This window comes from Clinocottus analis, unplaced genomic scaffold (genome assembly GCF_023055335.1).
Source record: "Clinocottus analis isolate CAN_PGR_092001 unplaced genomic scaffold, fCliAna1.0.p SCAF_17, whole genome shotgun sequence".
Taxonomy (NCBI): Eukaryota; Metazoa; Chordata; class Actinopteri; order Perciformes; family Cottidae; genus Clinocottus; species Clinocottus analis.
This window is the reverse complement of record NW_027175898.1, coordinates 621,611-641,655: the sequence shown is the minus strand read 5'-3', so window position 1 is coordinate 641,655 and position 20,045 is coordinate 621,611. Positions and strand designations below refer to the sequence as shown.

Here is a 20,045-nt window from a genome sequence, read left to right as displayed (position 1 = left end):
AACTGATAAAACACCTTTTTTGAAATTGTTAAAAATACCTCCACCCTGTTTATCATAGCTCTGATCAGTCCGGAGTAAGAATACGTATCCGACACTGAAGACAAGCTAAACCACATCAAGTTGGTAGGAGGAGTACAAAAAGAAAAACACAAAATAAAAGGCTAAAGCAAAAAAAAGCAACAACCATTTGAGGATTCATTCAGAGCCGGATTGCCTCTATGAAACATGTAAGAGTCCTGACACAGAACATGATAATATTGACAACAATGCAAATAATATTGATATTATTTATGTATTATTCTCATAGTGTATTCTGAAGATTTAAAAAAACAAATTGCATTTTCATAATTATTATTTTGACAGTATGGAACATAAGAATGTTTCCATATGTGAAATAAGCATAACCTCAGCTCCAGTGGAATGACTGGTTGTCCCCATGCCGAGTTGAGACTCAATTTTGGTAAACCGTTCAGAGATGTGATTGTAGCAGGACAGGATGAAACTCTACATGTTTTGTAGAGGCACGGTGCAGCTTATCTATACTTATGTATAGATAGATATTATATTAGATATTTATTGTCATATGCATAGACAATTACTCCGTACAATGAAAAATGTGTTCTGCTCGGTCCAGCTTCCACACAGAATCACCTAAGGCTTAAAGTAAAAATGTAATTATAATTAAGAATAAGATATTAAGATATATATACATATATACATATGTATATATATAATAGATAATATTAAGATATATACATATCTATCTATCTCTATCTCTCTATCTATCTATATATATAGATAGATAGACATATATATATACATATACATATACATATATATATATATATATATATATATACATATATATATATATACATATACATATATATATATATACATATATATATATATACATATACATATATATATATATACATATATATATATATATATATATATATATATATATATATATATATATATATATATATATATATATACACTGTACATTCATTTTAAACGTAGTGCTCATATTGAACCACTAGAGGGCAGACGTATTCAAGCTACACTAGCCACCGTAAAGATCCACCGAGCTAGAAGTACTTGAGTCTAATGACAGTGTGTCTTCAGTAAAATGGTTTATGAAGGACATCACAAAGCCACTCAGCTGGGACATGATTGTCTTTTATCTGGAGCCTACTGACAACAAAATAATCCTGATAAAACATAATAATAATAATAATAATAATAATAATAATAATAATAATAATAATAATAATAATAATAATAATAATAATTTATCGTGAACGTTTTGTTTTATATACCCCGCATCTTACCTTCGGACAGCATGTTATTCAAATAACCGCCGTGCATTTGAGTAGTTTTACTCTGAAAGAGGAGACAACGGACGCGTCTTTTAACAATGGGCCTGCACTGCCCTCATGTGGTCACGGAGGATAATTACAACCCCAGGAACGATAATCACGGAACTTGTTATTTTCAGCGTTGCAACAATTTGTTGCGTCATTTCAGAATAAAACATTGTACAGTACAGTCATGTAGTTATGCAGTGTGAACAGAGTAGTTATGGACATACCATGTCTACTTTTTCTTCATCCCGAAGTATAATTATATTATACTACACCATGTTTTTACAGTCATACTAACAAAGGTGACTCAAATTTGAAGTCACGAACCCTTCAAAGGAAGACTATAAATAACAGAGTCAGAATAAACTGACATAATTGCACCTTTCTTTCCACTGAAGGTCAGTGAACACTCACGAATATACACGCTTTACAGTCATAGGCATCAACTGGAGCACATACACTTCCGGTGAAGACTTTCAAAATAAAATAAACAAGTCGGTAAAGACCCTGACAGGGACTATTATTTTTTAGATCTTTTTTTAAGGTATCAAATCCAGTATTGATAGAGTAATGTGATTACTTGAATATGTGTTTATTTATGTATTTACTGACACTACACCAACGTCTTTCACTTATTTGTGTACTCTCTTTTATCTGTTGTTCTAATCTTCTAATATGACTTTGATCAGGCCTTTTTTCTCTTCCTTTTTTTCATTCTTTATTTCAACACAAAAAAATCAATCTCTATGCCGTATGGAAGATTTGATCCCAACCTCTGAGGCACCACAGAGCAGCTGCTTAATTTGCCCCCACGGCCCACCCAGCAGAGTGACTGTGTTCATTCCTCTGAATATCTCAGAGGAGCGTAGCATGTAAAACATCAATAGCTGAAATTTAAGCATGGAACTCAAACACAGAGTTTCTGGTAAGTCACTTTCTACTCTGATCTGACCACAGCTCAGAGGCACCTGAAGAAGAGCATTTATCTTCTTCTCTTTTATTTTTTTAGGGGGATGTTTATTCCAGTGTGTGTGTGTGTGTGTGTGTGTGTGTGTGTGTGTGTGTGTGTGTGTGTGTGTGTGTGTGTGTGTGTGTGTGTCCATAGCTTGTTTTTATTTTGCAATAGTGCTGCATGCTGTTTTGATGGAGATAGTGGCTTAGAAGGTGCGTTTGTAGTTGTACAGCAGCAGTGTACTGTTTCCTTGGCAAGCCATTTCCCATTCTCATGATCAGAAGCCTTTGTTGTCGTTGGGCTGCTAGTTTCACGGCGGCTTCTCAGGATTGACATCTCTCTATTCATAATGACCCTTCTGCAGCCGCTCTGCTGACTCAGCACAGACCCATTCACTCACAATGAGAATGTGATCCAATGAAGGGCGAGTTCTTGAAATGCAACATTTGCAGTAAATGTGACCTCCTGCTCCCGCCCTGGTACACTTCACCTGGCACAACCTGAAAGAATAAATGGTAATTAAATGAAATATTTATATTTCATGCACCAGTTTGACTGTTTGTAACACAGTTCAACTTCAAATGAATGCAACTTGAAGTCCTGAAGACCTTATTGATTTGAGTGTTTTATGGCCGAACGGTTGCAGTCGGGACTGGTGTGAACCAAATCCATGGGCACGTTTTTCTTCTTCTTCTTTGATATTTTGGTAGATTGCAACACTGAATCTTCAGTGTAGGCCAGGATGTATTTTACTTTATTCTGGAGCACACTTTTCAGTGTCAATGCTAACTATAAATATAACTATAAATTCCATGATTTTCAATGGATGGCTTCAAGAGAGAAGAACCGTGAGACAACAGCTTGTCTGTGCTGAAGCTGTGAGGGAGGATCATTTTTAACATTTAGCGTGCAAAATATAAAAGTCACTAGCCTCTTTAGCTTCTTCACATATGTCTTTAATATTCATGAAATTACAAGATATGGCGTGCAATAGACTCAGACTCACACTGGGTGTGATTTACACTTCCCGAGAATATCATTGCCCCTGATGTCCTGAAGCTGAACTTCAGCCCATTGGAGGAGCTCATGGTTCTTTATTGCTGGCCTTCAGAGAGAAGACTGGAGGAGGTGGGTGAGACGAGGACATCGTGGTGAGGTGGACCTGAAGAACATTTCCATCTTTACACAGCCAGAGACTACAAATTACATCATTTGTAATAATTGAATGTTTTTTTTGTGTGTCTCCGTCTTCCAGGAAACTGGTTCTCCAGCATGTATGTCCAACATAATTATAAAAAAGTTTTTAAAAGTCATAATTTTTTGTTTCGTATTCAACATTTTTTAATACGTCACGATAAGGTCATATTGAAAAAAGTCATAGTATATTTTTTCCCAAAAAGTCTTAAAGTTAAATCCTTAAATACACGTCTTTCAGAAGGACAACCAGACACTGTAAACAGGAAACTAACTTTCTATTGAACCATTTGACAGGATGATGAGAAAACTGCAGAAAACTGCCACAGAATACTTTTCATCGGTCTAAAATTAGCTTGTACGCATCGTCCCTCGACCCCAACTGCAGTCTCGTGTCTCAGGTTGCTAATCGAACCGTAAACGATGAGATGAGAAGCGCACGGAAACGAGTCTTTGGACCGGATATCTGTGACTGCGCCAGAACCCCAGAGATACAGACGGAGATCGGATGGACCTTTTTTAAATATTCATTTGTATATCAGTTACTCCTCCATGTTGCCTTGAATTCCTGTAGAAACCCCATTTTTTTCTAGATTTTCTTAGTGCAAGTCACCACTGTATCCCTCCACGTTTCATCACTTCATGGACGGTCAGCAACAACACAGTACCCAACAACACAGACTCTCTCTCCGTGTTCATGTGTGGGAACCGTCCGGCTGTCCTTCAGCACGGAGAACGCCACAGATATTGCTGACGTGGCAAGTCACGTATAAACGCTCAAGCATTGTACTACATCGGAGTGCGATACTGTGTGACTTTCAGCATCAAGGAAGGACGCAGGAGGCGTCCAGGCATGAAAAAGGTGACCATACCCCTAAGTGCTGACGGGGAGCTTTATTTAAGGGCCGAAGCCACAAGCTGCTTAACAATTCTTTGACACCGGACGGCTGCAAAGTACCAGAAATGTTGAAGTCATCAGCTGCCACGGGAGCAATATGAGGCCGTGATTTATATTGAAATCTGTTGGGTTGAATTTCCGTCAGCCTCCTTTTGGAGGGCAACTCCAAAATCTGAAATCTGTTCTGTTCTTATGGACCGGCATGTTCTTATCTGTGGAGAAGATAACTGGGACACTCATGCGTAGGCACTGCTGATGAGGCTGTTATACGGCGAGAGCATCAGACCGCAGGACGATTGAAGGTTTGCTTGCATATTCAACACAAATAGGGATGAAATATAATCGGACTACAGCCGCTTGGAAGCAATACACATCATGTACACAAGACAAACCCAAACACGTAACTTTATGGTTTCGGCTAATTCTTCCAATTAAAGATGCAGTACTCATTATACGATGAATTGTGTAATCAGCCCCTTGTGAGGATTTTTATTGACTTTAACGGGCACATTGATTAAGTACTAATTACACTGATGACGCAGCAAACAGCCTCTCATTGGATTACGCAACTGAAAGCTTTTTGACACAAAATACAGCTGAGACTTGAGAAGGAGACGCATGGATCAATAGATGACAACTGCTACAACACGGCAGAGACGGAGATGGAGTGCTAATTTTCACGTCTTTTCACTTTCATAATGAATTTAATTAATGGCTTGGAAACACGGTGATGGCTGGAGTTAGATGAGTTGATGTGCAGAACTGTGTATGTAGCCAAGCAGTCAGTCAGCTCTGTCCAGGTACAACATCAACCTTCGAGCATTTCTAAACAAATGTTACTCATCTGAACGACTACTCCTGTGCTGTTTCACAGGGGTTATGTTATGTGTATTAGTAACTTCCTGGAGTTTCTGTTGGCCAAAAAATAGTTCATACTGGTTGTTGGATATTGTTGCGTTTGGACAAATCCAGGTTAGCGGTTTTCCAGTCCTTAAAAAGCTTGAACTAAGCTACCAAGCAGCTGTGAATATGCTCGCTACATATTTACTGTGCACACGTGAGAACGGTATAGATCTTGAATTGATTTTGTGGACTGTTGCTTTGAAGCCTCAAGTTTTTTGCTGTCACCATCTTGGTTTTTAGGAAGCAGGAGGAGCTATGATGCGTAAATACACTGTGAAAGGGTTAAAGATAAAAGATTAAAACACAGACGACTCACAGACTGGGCAATGCTGTGGTAGCGACCTGTCAATCACAAGGTAGCCCCGCCCTTAAGCATACCCAGCTTTATGGTCTATTTCACTCCAAATGGATCAGCATTTACTAAATGAGTAGAGTCATTTTATATATAATCTGAATTATTTTTTGCGGGAGGAAGAGGAGTAATAAAGAATAAAAGTTCAAGGCATTGGCTTCACTTTACTTTGAAGCAAAATTCCAGAAAATGCTGATCTTTTCCTTTGAGCGATGAAAATAATGACATCCTTGACTTTAAAAATTAAGCACTCATTTATTCGAGCCAGGTTTATCCAGTACAGTGTGCCGCTTATCCCTTTGCCCTGCCTTTGTCGAGGTCACAGCTTCTTGTACAACTTTTCATGAGTTGTTCATGGAGTGTTAAACGTTGCGACATTGCATGCTGGAACTCTTTGGAATACTCCTGTTCGTCTGAGGTCTATAAGTCTTTGCCTCTCGTAGAATGCAGAGAATTTATTGAAGATGTTCGTAACGGGCAGAGCCACCATGAGCAGCCCACAGAGGATGCACAGGGTTGCTATCAGCTTGCCAGCCAGCGTGACGGGGCAGGTGTCCCCGTAGCCCACTGTAGTCATGCTAATGGTGGCCCACCACCAGCCAATAGGCATCGTCTGCAGCTCCGACTCCTGAGATTCTTTCTCCACAAAGTAAATAAGAGCGGAAAACATGGAAATGCCCACGGACAGGAAAAGCACCAGCTGCCCCACTTCGCTGGAGCTGTGGCGCAGCGTGGCACCCAGAGATCGGAGGCCAGCCGAGTGGCGAGCCAGCTTTAGGATGCGGAACACTCGCATCAACCTCAAGATCTGCACCACTTTGCCGACGTTCTCCAGATCTGTGTTCTCCCCTTCGTCCGTTACATCACAGGCTAAAGTGACATAGAAGGGCACTATCGACAATAAGTCGATCGTGTTAAGGGGGCCGCACAAGAACTTCCTAGCTGAAGGCGCAACTGCTAGACGGAGAATAAACTCGGCGGAGAAATACAGAACACAAACGACCTCGAAGTACGTCAGCAATGGGTTTTCAATCTCCTTCTCATGGAGATCCACTTGATGGTAGTCCGGCATGCTGTGGACGCACATGGCCACAATAGAGACCATGACCACGCTTAGGGAGGTTACAGCCATCACTTTGGCGGAAGTGGAGTAACCTGGATCCTCAAGTCGAATCCAGATGTTCCTGCGGACAGTCGCACACCAGGAGCCTTCAAACAGGTCTACGTATTCCCCCGAAGAGGACAGCTCCTCCGTAGACGAGTCCCAGCTGTGGGGCTGCAGTTCGCCGCTCCCCTGATCCGTGCGCTTGTCCTCGGCGAGCTTCATCAGTTCGTGGAACTTGTTGCTGCAGCAGAAGTCCAGGTGGCGCTCCTTAATGCCCCAGTACTCAATCTCTTGAGAAAAGGAGACTACGCACAACCCGTCCGCCAGGTGGATTTTGCCTGTGAGGTAAAAGTTGAGAACGTAGAGGAAGAAACGCGGGCTGCGGTCGAAATAGTACTCCATTTCAGAGGGGCTGAAGTCATCGCAGAGCTCCAGGACTGCCTCGTCGGAGCTGCAGCCCAGGAGGCGACCCAGACGCGTCTGCGGGAACCGCTTTAGGGCGTCGCGCTCCATCCGCTGTTTGAAACCACCAACGTTGACGTTAATAAAGCAGTCGGCGGGGCCGTTCGGATGCAGAATCCGTCCGTACATCTTGATTGATGCCGTTCAGCTTTTCCTGGCGAGAACCCTCCAGACGCTCTGTGAGCTGCACACAAAAGACACTGGAGTTAGAATAGCTTGCACTTTCTTGCTTGTCATCTGAGCCCAGCGATGGGCCTTGCGATGAACCGCCAGGCATCAAGTTGCATCTGAGTTTCTGTGGCACCGTGTCATGGAACATTACGCTACATTTCATTTCATTTAGCCGACGCTTATATCCGAAGCGACTTCCAAAAAGTGCATTCAACCATTAGTTCAAACTCAGAACAACAAGAATCAAGAAAGTACAATTTCGGTAGCAGCATCAGTTGGTGTTCATTTACAGAGATTAAAAAAAGGTTTATATTCAACATTAAACTATATATATATATATATATATATATATATATATATATATATATATATATATATATATATATATATATATATATATATATATATATATAACTATATATATAACTATATATATAACTATATAACTATATAACTATATATATATATATATATATATATATATATATATATATACATATATATATATATATATATATATATATATATATATATATATATATATATATATATATATATATATATATATATATAGTCACATGTTTGTTTGTGTCATCATGGCAGTGCTCTGCCCAATTCATGTATACAAATTATTTATGCATTTGTTTATTTTTCAGGGACAATGCACAGTAATCAACAGTAAAACTGTAAAGTGAGCCAGAGTTAGCCAGAGACGCTAATTTCATCTGTTGTTTTATGACCATAATTTTTTATGGCAGCCTGAAATTACAAAATGTCCAACAACATAATGCAACTAAGATTCATTGATAGACAGACAGTGACGTGAAGACAAAACGAATTCACATCAAAGCAAAAGAAAAGTGCACCTCCATTTGCTGAATTCACAGAAAATGCAGATTTGCTCAAAGAGGTTGACCTATGTGACACGATCACCTCTTGAAGCAAATCAAGTGTGTCTGCTCCAAATTAAACATAAACCAGCCTCAACATGAGAACAAGTGGTTCCTTAAACTGAACGTATTGGCTGCCAATGGCTCAAATCACATGGTGCCGATCAAGTTATAATATTAGTGCAGCATCAGTGTTTCTATGATACCAAGCGTGGCCCAAATTGTGCATCGGCCTACAAATCGTGGACTTGGAACCCGTCAACAGTCATCAATACCTGCTGTCTCTCTTGTGTTACTGCTTCAAATGGCAGTGAAAAGGCAAACCAAGGTCAGATTAGTCCCGTTTCTGCAGTAAGAAAAGTTGGCAGCGTTTTAAACTGTCAAAAAAAGTTTTTTTTTTAAAATCCATGGCGCGACATGCAAAGGTAAAGAGTAAAGTGAAATAAAACAGACTTTTACAAGGACATTAGAAAATTGCTGCACCAAATAATCCGAAAAGCTTGCGCAAAAATAATACTTAAGACAAACAATGTCAACGATTTGCGACCAGGGATTCCTGTTTCCTGTTACAGCATTTCTACATGAACTTAGAAGCTGAGGGAGCTTGCTCGGCAGCATGCATACCTGTCGTTCCTCTGGCGGAGGAAATGTCCTGTGGAGCTCCGGCCGGCGCGCGCGCACTGTGCCCGGTGGTGTGGTGTCTGTGAGGCCGCGCGCGGCGGAGCGCGCCCCCGAGCCATCTGTGACACTGGCTACCACGTCTTCTACCACCGGGTTGTTTTTACACAACTTTACACTTTCATGCGGTGTCGGGCCTGCGCCAGCTCACTTAAAGCCTGTGTTGAAAGTTGAAACAGTGACAAAATGTATTTTTTTTTAATGTATTTATTTTTTACAAATAATGAATGCAAAAGTTACAGTGTTGGCTTTTAAATATATCTTACAGTATATTTCCGTTATGAGCCCAGTGGTTTGTACATTTAACAGTTATGAATGCAAAGATTACAGAGTTGATTGTTGTTCATATTATGATGTATTTACTTTTTCAGTACAATATTGAGTACAATTAACAAAGACACTTCATTTATTTATTTTACAAGAAATACGTATGAGGAGAACAACACTGTGTTGAGAGTACAAAAAAAACGACTATAATTTTACTCGGAAGTCAAACTATATGTTTGTTTCATGCTCCACTTCCAGAGGAAGAAACGGGCCCGCATCCAACACTGTACCCGGTTCTCTTTATTCATCCATTTGGAGGCAGGGGAGTGATTTCATTTCACTATGCTCCACTATATATTATGGGTTTTACCAGAACGTCACATGAACAAATGAAGGTTTCTTGTGTTTGAATGTTTCATGCTAGACCAAAACAGATCACTGCTTTGGGCTGGCTGGAGGTATAGTGGAGCTGATGGTCAATGTCTAATATAATTATAATACAACACACTTGTGGAGCTATAGTGGCTTTAACGAGTTTCCAAAAAGTTGGCATCAGTACCAGACTCCTTTACATAGTCTGGACCCACTCTGGTCTGTGGCTTGAACAAAGCCCCGAGTGGAAACACACCTGCACACATGAACACATGAGCTGCTCATACGGAGGATGGTGTGGACCAACGCAACACAAGATGTTCCTCCCCATCAGGGAACTGTGAGAGTGTAATGTACACTTACCGGGACTCAGTGACGCGATGGCCGCACTAGTGCCAGTAAATCACTCTTTATATTTATTAAACCTGCAATACATTATTGTCTCCACTCATTGAGGGCAGTTGCAAACACGTTTAGTTTTACATGTGTTCATATTTTCTTCAGATTATTTGATTAGTTCAGAAGATATTGTATATTTAATTCCTTTTTGCACTAAGTAATTAAAATGTTCAAAAAGCAAAGCTCCTTTCAAATGAGAAAATTCCTTATTTACAAAATAAAGTAAACTTCTTATTAATAATCCAAATCCTTAAATACTTGTCCAGAATTACACAATTCGGAGAAATGGTCCTTATTTAAGAAATCCTTTATTATTTGGTTAATACCTTAATTACAAAATTAAGTCAATTTACAAAGTCCAAACTTGAATTACATTCTTATGAAATGAACCTATTTATAAAAGATTTGCAAATTTCTTGATTACAAATCTAAGTAAATTAATGAAGTACAATAATAAACAAAAAGTAATATAATGCTATTACAAAATTAAGCAAAACGCCTAGGAATGAAGTAAAACCCTTAATTATGAAAATATTTAATGTGAAAATATGAAATATCCAAAATCATGAATTAAGTAAAATAATGTAATAAAATAAGCAAAATCCCTAAAAACCACATTCTTATGAAATCAGTAAAATCTTTATATATGAAACAATCATAAACTATGTAATTACAAAATTTTGTCAATTCATGAAGTATAAAAATAAAAGATTCTTGTGAAATGAGTAAAACCTTTGATTATAAAACATGTACACACATAAATTACAAAATATAGTAGAATCAAGAAGTACAACTACAAGCAAAATAATAAAATGTCTTGAAAGCCCCTCAAGTCAAAACAAACGACAAATAGATGCTAAAGGATGATCACAGCTGGGCGTGCTATTGCTATAATAATGAATATCTTTTAGCTAAATGTAGTCCTGCTGCAGAAATCTTTGTCACGACAATGAATGAGCCATGTGAACCACATGGGAGCACTGAAAGGAGTCATGAAGGTCATTGTTTTTTAAAATCACTTACAACAGATTCTAAACATTAAGTATCGTTCCACATAATGTAGAAGCTATATGTCAATGTTTCATGTTTATTCTAACTCAATACATCACATTAACATAGTTCTCTTTGCTTTCTAAGACCCCGGCTGCTTGGACTCTGGTAAACCTGATCTGAGGATTAGTTTTCTAATGAAACTTTATATCTGAGCTGTTATCAGCAGGAACCAGTGGGCTTGGAGCTGTGAGCGACAGACAGGAAGTCAGAATGTATGAAGAGACCAACACTTTGTTGAGAGTAAGAAAGACCAGCAATAACAATGTCATACCCTACTTCAGCCTTGTAGTTTAAAGAGAACATGCATATAAAAGTGAGCTGATGGTGGTTGTGTGTTAGAAATCCATCTGGATGTGAGATGAGCTCTTTGGAGGAGCTACTCTGCTCCCTGAGCTCCTTCTTCTTCTTCAGCTGCAGGAACACCCAGGTTGTAATTATCCATCTCAATGTTCTCCTGTCTGCCGAGCTTCTGCCCCCTGCTGGCCTGGAAAGACATGACAGCACAGTCATCAGTTCAGTCAACAAAGGAGGGCTTCATTTCAGGCGCTGGTCTAAACAACAGTGTGTCAGTACCTTGCAGTAGAAGTAGAGGGCAGTGTTCACCAACAGCAGAGTCAGCGGCAGGACGACAGCTTTGATGATGAGAGGTGTTGGATCTGATCAAACACAGGACATTTATCACATCGCACAACATCATGAGTCCGATAGCTCCCATTGTACCTGAGAGCTACACTCACTTACACATATTACTCTTCATGTTTACTTCATATTCACTGTTTGAACCAGAGACGTTATGTAAGAAGTGGACGGAGTCGTCAAGACGTCACGTTAGTGGGCTGTAGCCGTCGCCATCTTTATTTTATGGAACCAGTGAGAAGAAAGTGACTGGACTGAGGAGGAGTCTCTCTGGTAGAGACCTGTCAATCACCTTTTAGCCCTAAAGCATACCCTGCTTTATGGTGTATTATTTGACTCTAATCGGATGATAATTGACTAAAAAGGAGCAAGACTTAGTAAAGAGTCAATTGAAAGTGTAATCGCTATCATTAACAACTGCCTCAGCGTTTGGTCTCCAGGATGACCTTCGTTCGCTGAGTGAGGTATCTGACCACACCGCCCTTCTTGATTCTGACAGGTGGAGGAACGACACTTAAAAATATTGAGTTCGGGGCGAAGGGTGTCATGACTGATGTGGTGGCAGTGGAGCTTCAGAAGGGGCTTCAGTTCTCAGAGAAGCAGAGTTGTCCTGGTAACCACACCTGCTCTGTCCTACAGTATATAGTTAGCTGTGGTCATTTATAGACTTTGTTTAACTTTGGTTACTTTATGTTACATGTGTAACACAATAACAGGAGTCAGTCGGTGTCATTGCAGAAACACCAACATGGACTCTGTTGTCATTTTCCCCAAACTTGCATGTAAACAGCCTGCTTACCTGAGACAGTGAGAGAGAGAAGACGGCTCTCAGAGGAGAAGTTACGAGAAAAACCAAAGACGTGATAAATGCAGCTGTAGCTTCCTTGGTGGGCGGGCTCTGCAGCAAGGAAGAGGAAGTCGGCAGAGTGATTGACAGCCTGCTGGGTGTACTTGTGTGCTGAGTTGGAGGAGGTGAAGGTGAGCTGGAAGGAGCCTCCTGGGTACTGTGGCTGGACGGAGCAGCAGATGGTGAAGGTGGAGCCCCTGAGCACAAGAGCCCCCTGCTGCTGGGCCTCGGAGACCCCGTCCATGGAGGAGGACACAGAGATGATTGGCTGAAACAATGGGTCTGTGAACACAGAGAGATGATGGAAGTTTTAAAAGATGTTTAAACTATCCAATTCTCACTGCTTTATCTCCCTTGTATGTGCTCATGTTCGATTAACATTTGCAGAAAGAAAACGCCTAAATAAAACTCAAAGTAAATTGAAAGCTGTACTTAAACCATTTGGAGTAAATTCTTGGTAAGGTAAAGTCTTGGTATCTTTTGAAAGAAAAAACTCTTAAGCTTTTCCCCCCATCAATAGTCTCAATCACTTTAATTGCTAATGACACTGAGTTACATAAGTTTGAAAATAATGAATATAAAACTTTTGTTTCCGCCTGAACATTTATTGGCAAATATATGCCTGCAGATGACTATAAATGGGACTTATGAACTAAACAACACAATGGGAACATAGCCTGAAGACTTATCCAGTCTAATCTAAAAGAAGATCCAGAAAATGCAGGAAATGCTAAGACTTCAGCCTCCATTTTGAGTACATGTTTATGTCTGTGCTCGAAAGGAGATGCGAGTTACATCCAGAAACATGGCGATATTGTTTCATATCTCCAGCTGATATGACGGGATGTAACACCAGTCCGTAGATATTTTATCAAGTTTGTCTTCTCTCTTGTCTTGTATTAGAGTTCTACAGGATGATGTATTTCTGTTGTCCAACAGGAAGTCATCATCACTGGTTCCTTGCTCAAACAGCCAATGGGATTCTTCCATTTGATTTTGGATTATTATTATCTTCCATGTTTAGTTCATCAAAACTATTCTTCACTCATGAATTTACTGATGTTTAAAGTGTAAAGTAACTCCACCATGGTCACATGACGTCACTTCTCCATCACTAAGCTGAAGCAAGCCAGTGTTCTAGTGAGGACGTTTAGTCGTCTCATACAGCGTCTTCCTTAAGATTCACCGGAGGGGCGTTTACTGACCTGTTTTGAATCAGACAACTAAACATTTCATCAACTTGTGTGAAAAACAGACCTGATTTCAGACATTCAACCAGAAACACATTCAGAAGACAGATTTGAGACGAGAGAACAGAAATGTTGAAATGCTAAAGGACGTAATGTCACCACAGACAGACAGACAGACAGACAGGTGTGTCCTGACAGGTGAGCTCAGCAGTCTATGGAGGGTTTGAAGCTTCCAGAAACAAGCCCACCTCTCAGGATGTCTTTGTCCTGGATAACTTTACAGTTCAGTCTAATGGAAACCCACTGACTGTCACTGTGACAGAGGGCGAAATATACTGGACATATTGCTGTCAGAGGTGATGTCATAAATGATGGGCTTACCTGAGCAGGTGAGATTCAAGATGGAGAAAGAGTAACCTAACGTTACACACTCCCTCAGAGGAGATCCAAAGTGAACACAGTCAGAGTCGATCTTCCACACAAATCTCCCAAAGGACTCCGTTCTCTGTCTCACAGAAACAGCAGAGCCACAGTCCAGCTCTCTACAAAAAACAGCTGCTTCCTTCAGGGTCCAGTCAGAGTCATCTACTGGTCTCCAGTCTCCTTGATATTTCACCTCCAGTGTTCCTGCACAGTGACTGTCTCCTCCCTCCAGCCTGACAGGTTCTGAACAGAAACAACAGTCATCAGTAAAAGAACAAGGTGAGTTTCAGTAGAACAGAAATGAAGCAGATCAAAGCTGCAGCTTCTCTTCTACCTGAGCAGGTGAGTCCAACAGCTTCGCCAGGTGAGCAGGTGTTTCTCTCTGAGCCTGAGCTTCTACAGTCCAGGAGAGCAGACTCATGGCCTCCACACTGGAACTCTTTGGTCCACATTGGAGCCTCTACTTCTCCATAGAGCGCCCCCCGGAAGACTGAAGGAGCTCCACAGCCAAGTTCCCTACAGACCACCTGTGCATCCTGCTGGTCAAAGCCATCTTCACACACTGAGGACCACCACTGGTTAGACCTCACCTCCAGTCTGCCTGAGCACTGACTGGTCCCATTCACCAACCTGACAGAGTCTGGAGAGATGATAGAAGATGAAAGAGAGAGATAAAAGACACCAGACACTAAATAAAAGATGTCATGAAACAATAATTCAGAGATTCAATAAATATAAAAATAAAAAGTCAATCATAATAATGAAAATAAAACCTCTCATACCATAATACTCAATACTAACAGTACACATGACATAACTAGAATGAGTCATAATGGTATAAAACTTAAATAACTGGGTCAGACACCAGTTTAGACCAGTGGTGCCCAACCCGTCCATCTGACTGGTTTCCAGCTGATTGTGAGAAACTTAGTGCCAAAGATAGAATCATGAAACGAATGATCTATTGTTCTCTTGTGCACGCTGTGCTCTATAACAGTGGAGCCACACAGGGGACCTGTCAGATACAACTCAACACTGTTTTAACTTCATGAAAGTTAGTCGTAATATTTTGGAACAAGTGTGATGAGGAATGACAAAATACAACAGGAAACCCCAAAAGTGACAAATGCACAAACAAGGATAACAGAACTTGAACTTGACGAGGTGTTACACTTCCATGCGGTCTTTGACACTGTCCTGTTGCTGCTTGGCATGCTGGGAGTCACGGTCAGTGCTCATTGTCAGTGACAAGCTGGAGAAGTTTAGAACTGTCCAGCGGTGCATCCCAAGTCTCTTATTTGTCATCTCCTTGCTTGAACTGGAAGTAAATCTGAGACGCCATGTTGGTGGACTTCCTGAAGCTCTTATGTCTGAGGAGCCATGAGCGAGAATACAGGAGAGCTTCCAGGAAGTGTCTTAGTGGCCGACACGCCACTAAGACACTTCCTCAGTGTCGGGTTTGATGAGTTATCCCATTTAAATTTCCCTCAAAACATTCAGCCTAATACATTTATTCCAGTGTTCAAGAGAAACCATAATCATATTCTGGTTATTTAATAATAACGTAACAATCAGAATTTGAAAACATAGAGACACAAATAATTCATAAATTAGACAAACGTATTCCGCCGAAATCGATTCTGCGTGTGTAAGTAGAACATAGAACACAGTATAAATACCACACACTGTGTATAAATACTCAACAGGTAATAGAAAACATTTCTGAAAACTGTGTATTTTATTAGTATATGTAGCAGTTTAACACCATTAACTCAACTGAAAACATTATACAATCATTTTTATAAATATTTGGATTGTTGGATTGTTATTGGAATGCTATAGCTGAAAACTGTCTGGACCAGGAAACTGTTAGACTGATCATGTTCCCAGACACAAAATCAGTCAGTCTCTCCAGCTGTTAAAGCCGACTGACAGCTGATCCAGCTGTCAGTCAGCTGATCAGAAACAGACATTGCAGAAATGAGAAGTCCTTTCGGTTCTCTTAAAACATATTTCTTTGTTTCCTTCATCTCTCCATGCATCCCTGTTGGAGCTACACAAGTGAGGAAAACACAAATGCATTAAGAGACTTGGGATGTACCCATGTGATCAACTAGCCAGCTACGTTGGTTCGAAACATAAATATATTAAAACTCAAAAGATCTAAAAGTTTACACATTTAGTCAGACTGGGATGAGACTTCTCTTTCTCTTGACTGAATTAAGACATTGTCTCGTCTGCAGTGTGAGCGTGGTCTTACCAAAGTAGAGAACTTTGAAGCGGCTTTACAAAACAGTGCACAGAAGCTCAGAGAAGGATTCGTGCTGATGGGGTCATCATATTGTATAAACATGGAGACTTTTCTGGACTTCCTTTATAAGCATGTAGAATTAACCAGCAATCTTTGTGGTGAAAGATGTTTACATTAAAGAAGAAGGGATGTTGCCATGAAGATTGTGAGTTCTGTTTGGACCAGGGCCCTATTTCTCGTACCTTGCTTACTGAGTCAGCCGGCTAATTTTTATTTTAAGATGACGTAAGTTAGGCTTATTCGGTTCATGTTTATAAAAATCACCATAGCAACACAGACAAAAATGTAAACCTGCTCCTGCACAGGCTAACTAAAATTCACTGGATAAGCTGGGATCCCATTGAGGAAGGAGCGATATTAATTAGATTAGCATTTCATAAGGAGAGAGTTCTTCGAGATCGCCAAGATCTGTTTTCACATCGTCATGATTTCTTGTACAAGCGCTATCAATTCTGCCGACAAGGAATCATTTATTTATGAGACTTTCCGGAGCCGTACATTGAACACCACACGGCGCAGCCGAGCGTTGAGGAGAACATCATAAAAGCTGTCGCATGCTGTGCTGTTTGTAGCATTTATTTAGCGTTTAAGAAACTTATGGATGTGTTGAAAGCACTCATAATTATATGAAAGTGTTATTAGTACACCATACATATCATCATTATAGAACATGATGAAGGTGGACACATTATAAGAATACAGAGAATCACACACAATTTATTTTCACTGCTTGATTGAATTTCTGATTATGAATAATACTCATATTCAAAGAGATCGTTTGAACGCTGATCACCCTTTGAGAAACCGACTTAGCCTGACGTCAATCATGTCGTTAATTTAAGCTGGATAACAGGATATTTGCGCAATTTTGTTGAATCACGACAAATATAGGGCCCAGAACTCCACAGAGAATATCATTGTAAGATGGCTGAGCACAGGAACATTGTTGTTGAGATTCAGTGAGACTTTCTGAATCTTTCATTACGTACAGAATATGCACAGCCAGAGGACTACCAGTGGCTTTTGGATTCAGTGTTTCTGACAGATCGCCCTTTACTGATCAACAAAGCTGATAAATTAAGAGCTGTAGGAAGATGATGAACATGTCTTCAACAGGATCAGTGAAGGAAACACGTTTGAAAGATACAACTGCTGTCCAGTAATGCCGTGAACTTTCCTCACATGCAGACAGAACAGAAACATCAGGGGAAAGACATTCTGCAGCTTGACATCAACGAGGAGCCAGATCAGAACATCGGAAGAGCTTCACTGAGAGATAAATAGTATCGGTGTTCCACCTGGACATCTTTGCTGCTGAGAAAGAGATTCTCTCACTGCAGATTTACATTGAGTATCCACACCTCAGAAGATGTGCCTTGAACTTGATGAAGAAACATGTCTCCACCTCAGAGAGTTTTATAGACAAATTCACAGTATGTAGTTAGGGAGAGACTGAACCAAAACGTATGAATTAGATTGGCACATAGGTGATGTAAATGATGGCCTTACCTGAGCAGGTGAGATCCTGGGCAGAGTAAGATGAATGTGATGATAAACACTCTCTCAGAGCAAATCCAGAGTGAACACAGTCAAAGTTGATCTTCCATACAGATCTCTCTGAGGACTCCATTCTCTGTCTCACAGAAACAGCAGAGCCACAGTCCAGCTCTCTACAGGCAACAGCTCCTTCCTTCATGGTCCAGGAAGAAACATCTACTGGTCTCCAGTCTCCTTGATGTTTCACCTCCAGTGTTCCTGCACAGTGACTGTCTCCGCCCTCCACCCTGACAGGTTCTGAACAGAAACAACAGTCATCAGTAAAAGAACAAGGTGAGTTTCAGTAGGACAGAAATGAAGCAGATCAAAGCTGCAGCTTCTCTTCTACCTGAGCAGGTGAGTCCAACAGCTTCGCCAGGTGAGCAGGTGTTTCTCTCTGAGCCTGAGCTTCTACAGTCCAGGAGAGCAGACTCATGGCCTTCACACTGGAACTCTTTGGTCCACATTGGAGCCTCTACTTCTCCATAGAGCGCCCCCCGGAGGACTGAAGGATCCCCACAGCCAAGTTCCCTACAGACCACCTCTGCATCCTGCTGGTCAAAGCCATCTTCACACACTGAGGACCACCACTGGTTAGACCTCACCTCCAGTCTGCCTGAGCACTGACTGGTCCCATTCACCAACCTGACAGAGTCTGGAGAGATGATAGAAGATGAAAGAGAGAGATAAAAGACACCAGACACTAAATAAAAGATGTCATGAAACAATAATTCAGAGATTCAATAAATATATAAATAAAAAGTCAATGATAGAAAATGAAAGACACCAGACACTAAATAACATTCTGTCTTGTATTTCTGAGAAGATCTGTGACACAGAATATAAGTATGTTTATAAAATGATCCCTAAAGTCTAAAGAGATGGGGCTGGACTCTCGAAGGAGGGTCTCAGAGTCAAGGACGGTGTGGAGATATTGACGAGCTCATCAGACAAGTTTGCTGTCATTCTAGCTGGTGCATGTGTCAACACATTACTGTCATAGATGATGTCACTGATGTACTCACCTGAGCAGGTGAGATCCAGTAAGAGGTTGGAGGAACCTGATATTAAACACTTTCTCACAGCAGATCCAAAGTGAACACATTGAGAGTTGAGCCACCACACAGACCTCTTTGAGGACTCCACTCTCCGTCTCACAGAAACAGCAGAGCCACAGTCCAGCTCTCTACAGAGAACTGCTGCTTTCTTCAGGGTGCAAGAGCCACCTACTGGTCTCCAGTCTCCTTGATGTTTCACCTCCAGTGTTCCTGCACAGCGACTGTCTGCTCCCACCAACCTGACAGGTTCTGAACAGAAACAACAGAGTCATCACTATAGAAATTTATTTTATTCAGAAAATATCTAACTAAAACGTGACTGCCGATTCTGCTTTATTTCTTTTCTTTATTTATTTACCTGTTGATTTGTAATTTTCTTCAGCATCAAGTCCTGGAGAAATAGACACATATTTATTCATTACTAAGAACATAAACAATCATGCTCATATATGAACCAGGTTGTTGATGTTCTTAATAAAGTAATACTACGAACCAGGTTGTTTATGTTGTTAATAAGGTAATGTATTACTTTATTAATAATATAAACAACCTAAACAACACAAACATTCATTACGAACATAAACAACAAGGCTCATACATGAACCAGGTTGTTTGTGTTCTTAATAAAGTAAAACTATGAACCAGGTTGTTTATGTTCTTAATAAAGTAAAACTATGAAACTATGAATTGTTTATATCGTTATGACACAACACTGTAGAACACAGACAAAGTATCTAAAATGATCTGTAGTCCATCTCCTGAACATTGTCGTTGCAACGCTGCAGAACATCGTCACCACGTCTACTGCCATTACATCATAACTACATAGTTAATAAAGTGGAGTGGGATTCTCTAAACAATGAGGTTGTTTTCTAACTCCTCATGAGTTCTCCTTCCCCTCTTTCCTTGACCCTGTGACATTTTCCACACAGGTCAAGGAAAAGTGGTCAGGATTAAATGTTAGGAGGTCCTTTTCTG

General features: G+C 40.4%; 2 protein-coding genes and 1 pseudogene across 2 annotated transcripts; all 3 read right to left on the bottom strand.

Annotated features, from left to right (window-relative positions):
• Positions 1–6,021: 6,021 nt before the first annotated feature.
• On the bottom strand, positions 6,022–7,365 carry LOC137787781 (potassium voltage-gated channel subfamily S member 3-like). The gene has a single exon (XM_068580517.1). It carries the CDS (start codon positions 7,363–7,365, stop codon positions 6,022–6,024), a length of 1,344 nt encoding a protein of 447 aa, XP_068436618.1.
• A 4,077-nt stretch (positions 7,366–11,442) lies between these two features.
• On the bottom strand, positions 11,443–15,401 carry LOC137787780 (CD5 antigen-like; annotated as a pseudogene).
• Positions 15,402–17,944: 2,543 nt separating this feature from the next.
• Positions 17,945–19,486, bottom strand: LOC137787779 (CD5 antigen-like). The gene is made up of 4 exons (XM_068580516.1): positions 19,426–19,486; positions 19,209–19,316; positions 18,359–18,667; positions 17,945–18,267 (listed from the first exon to the last, which is right to left on the bottom strand). The coding sequence occupies exons 1-4, from the start codon at positions 19,484–19,486 to the stop codon at positions 17,945–17,947; spliced, it is 801 nt and encodes a 266-aa protein (XP_068436617.1).
• Between the last annotated feature and the right edge of the window lie 559 nt (positions 19,487–20,045).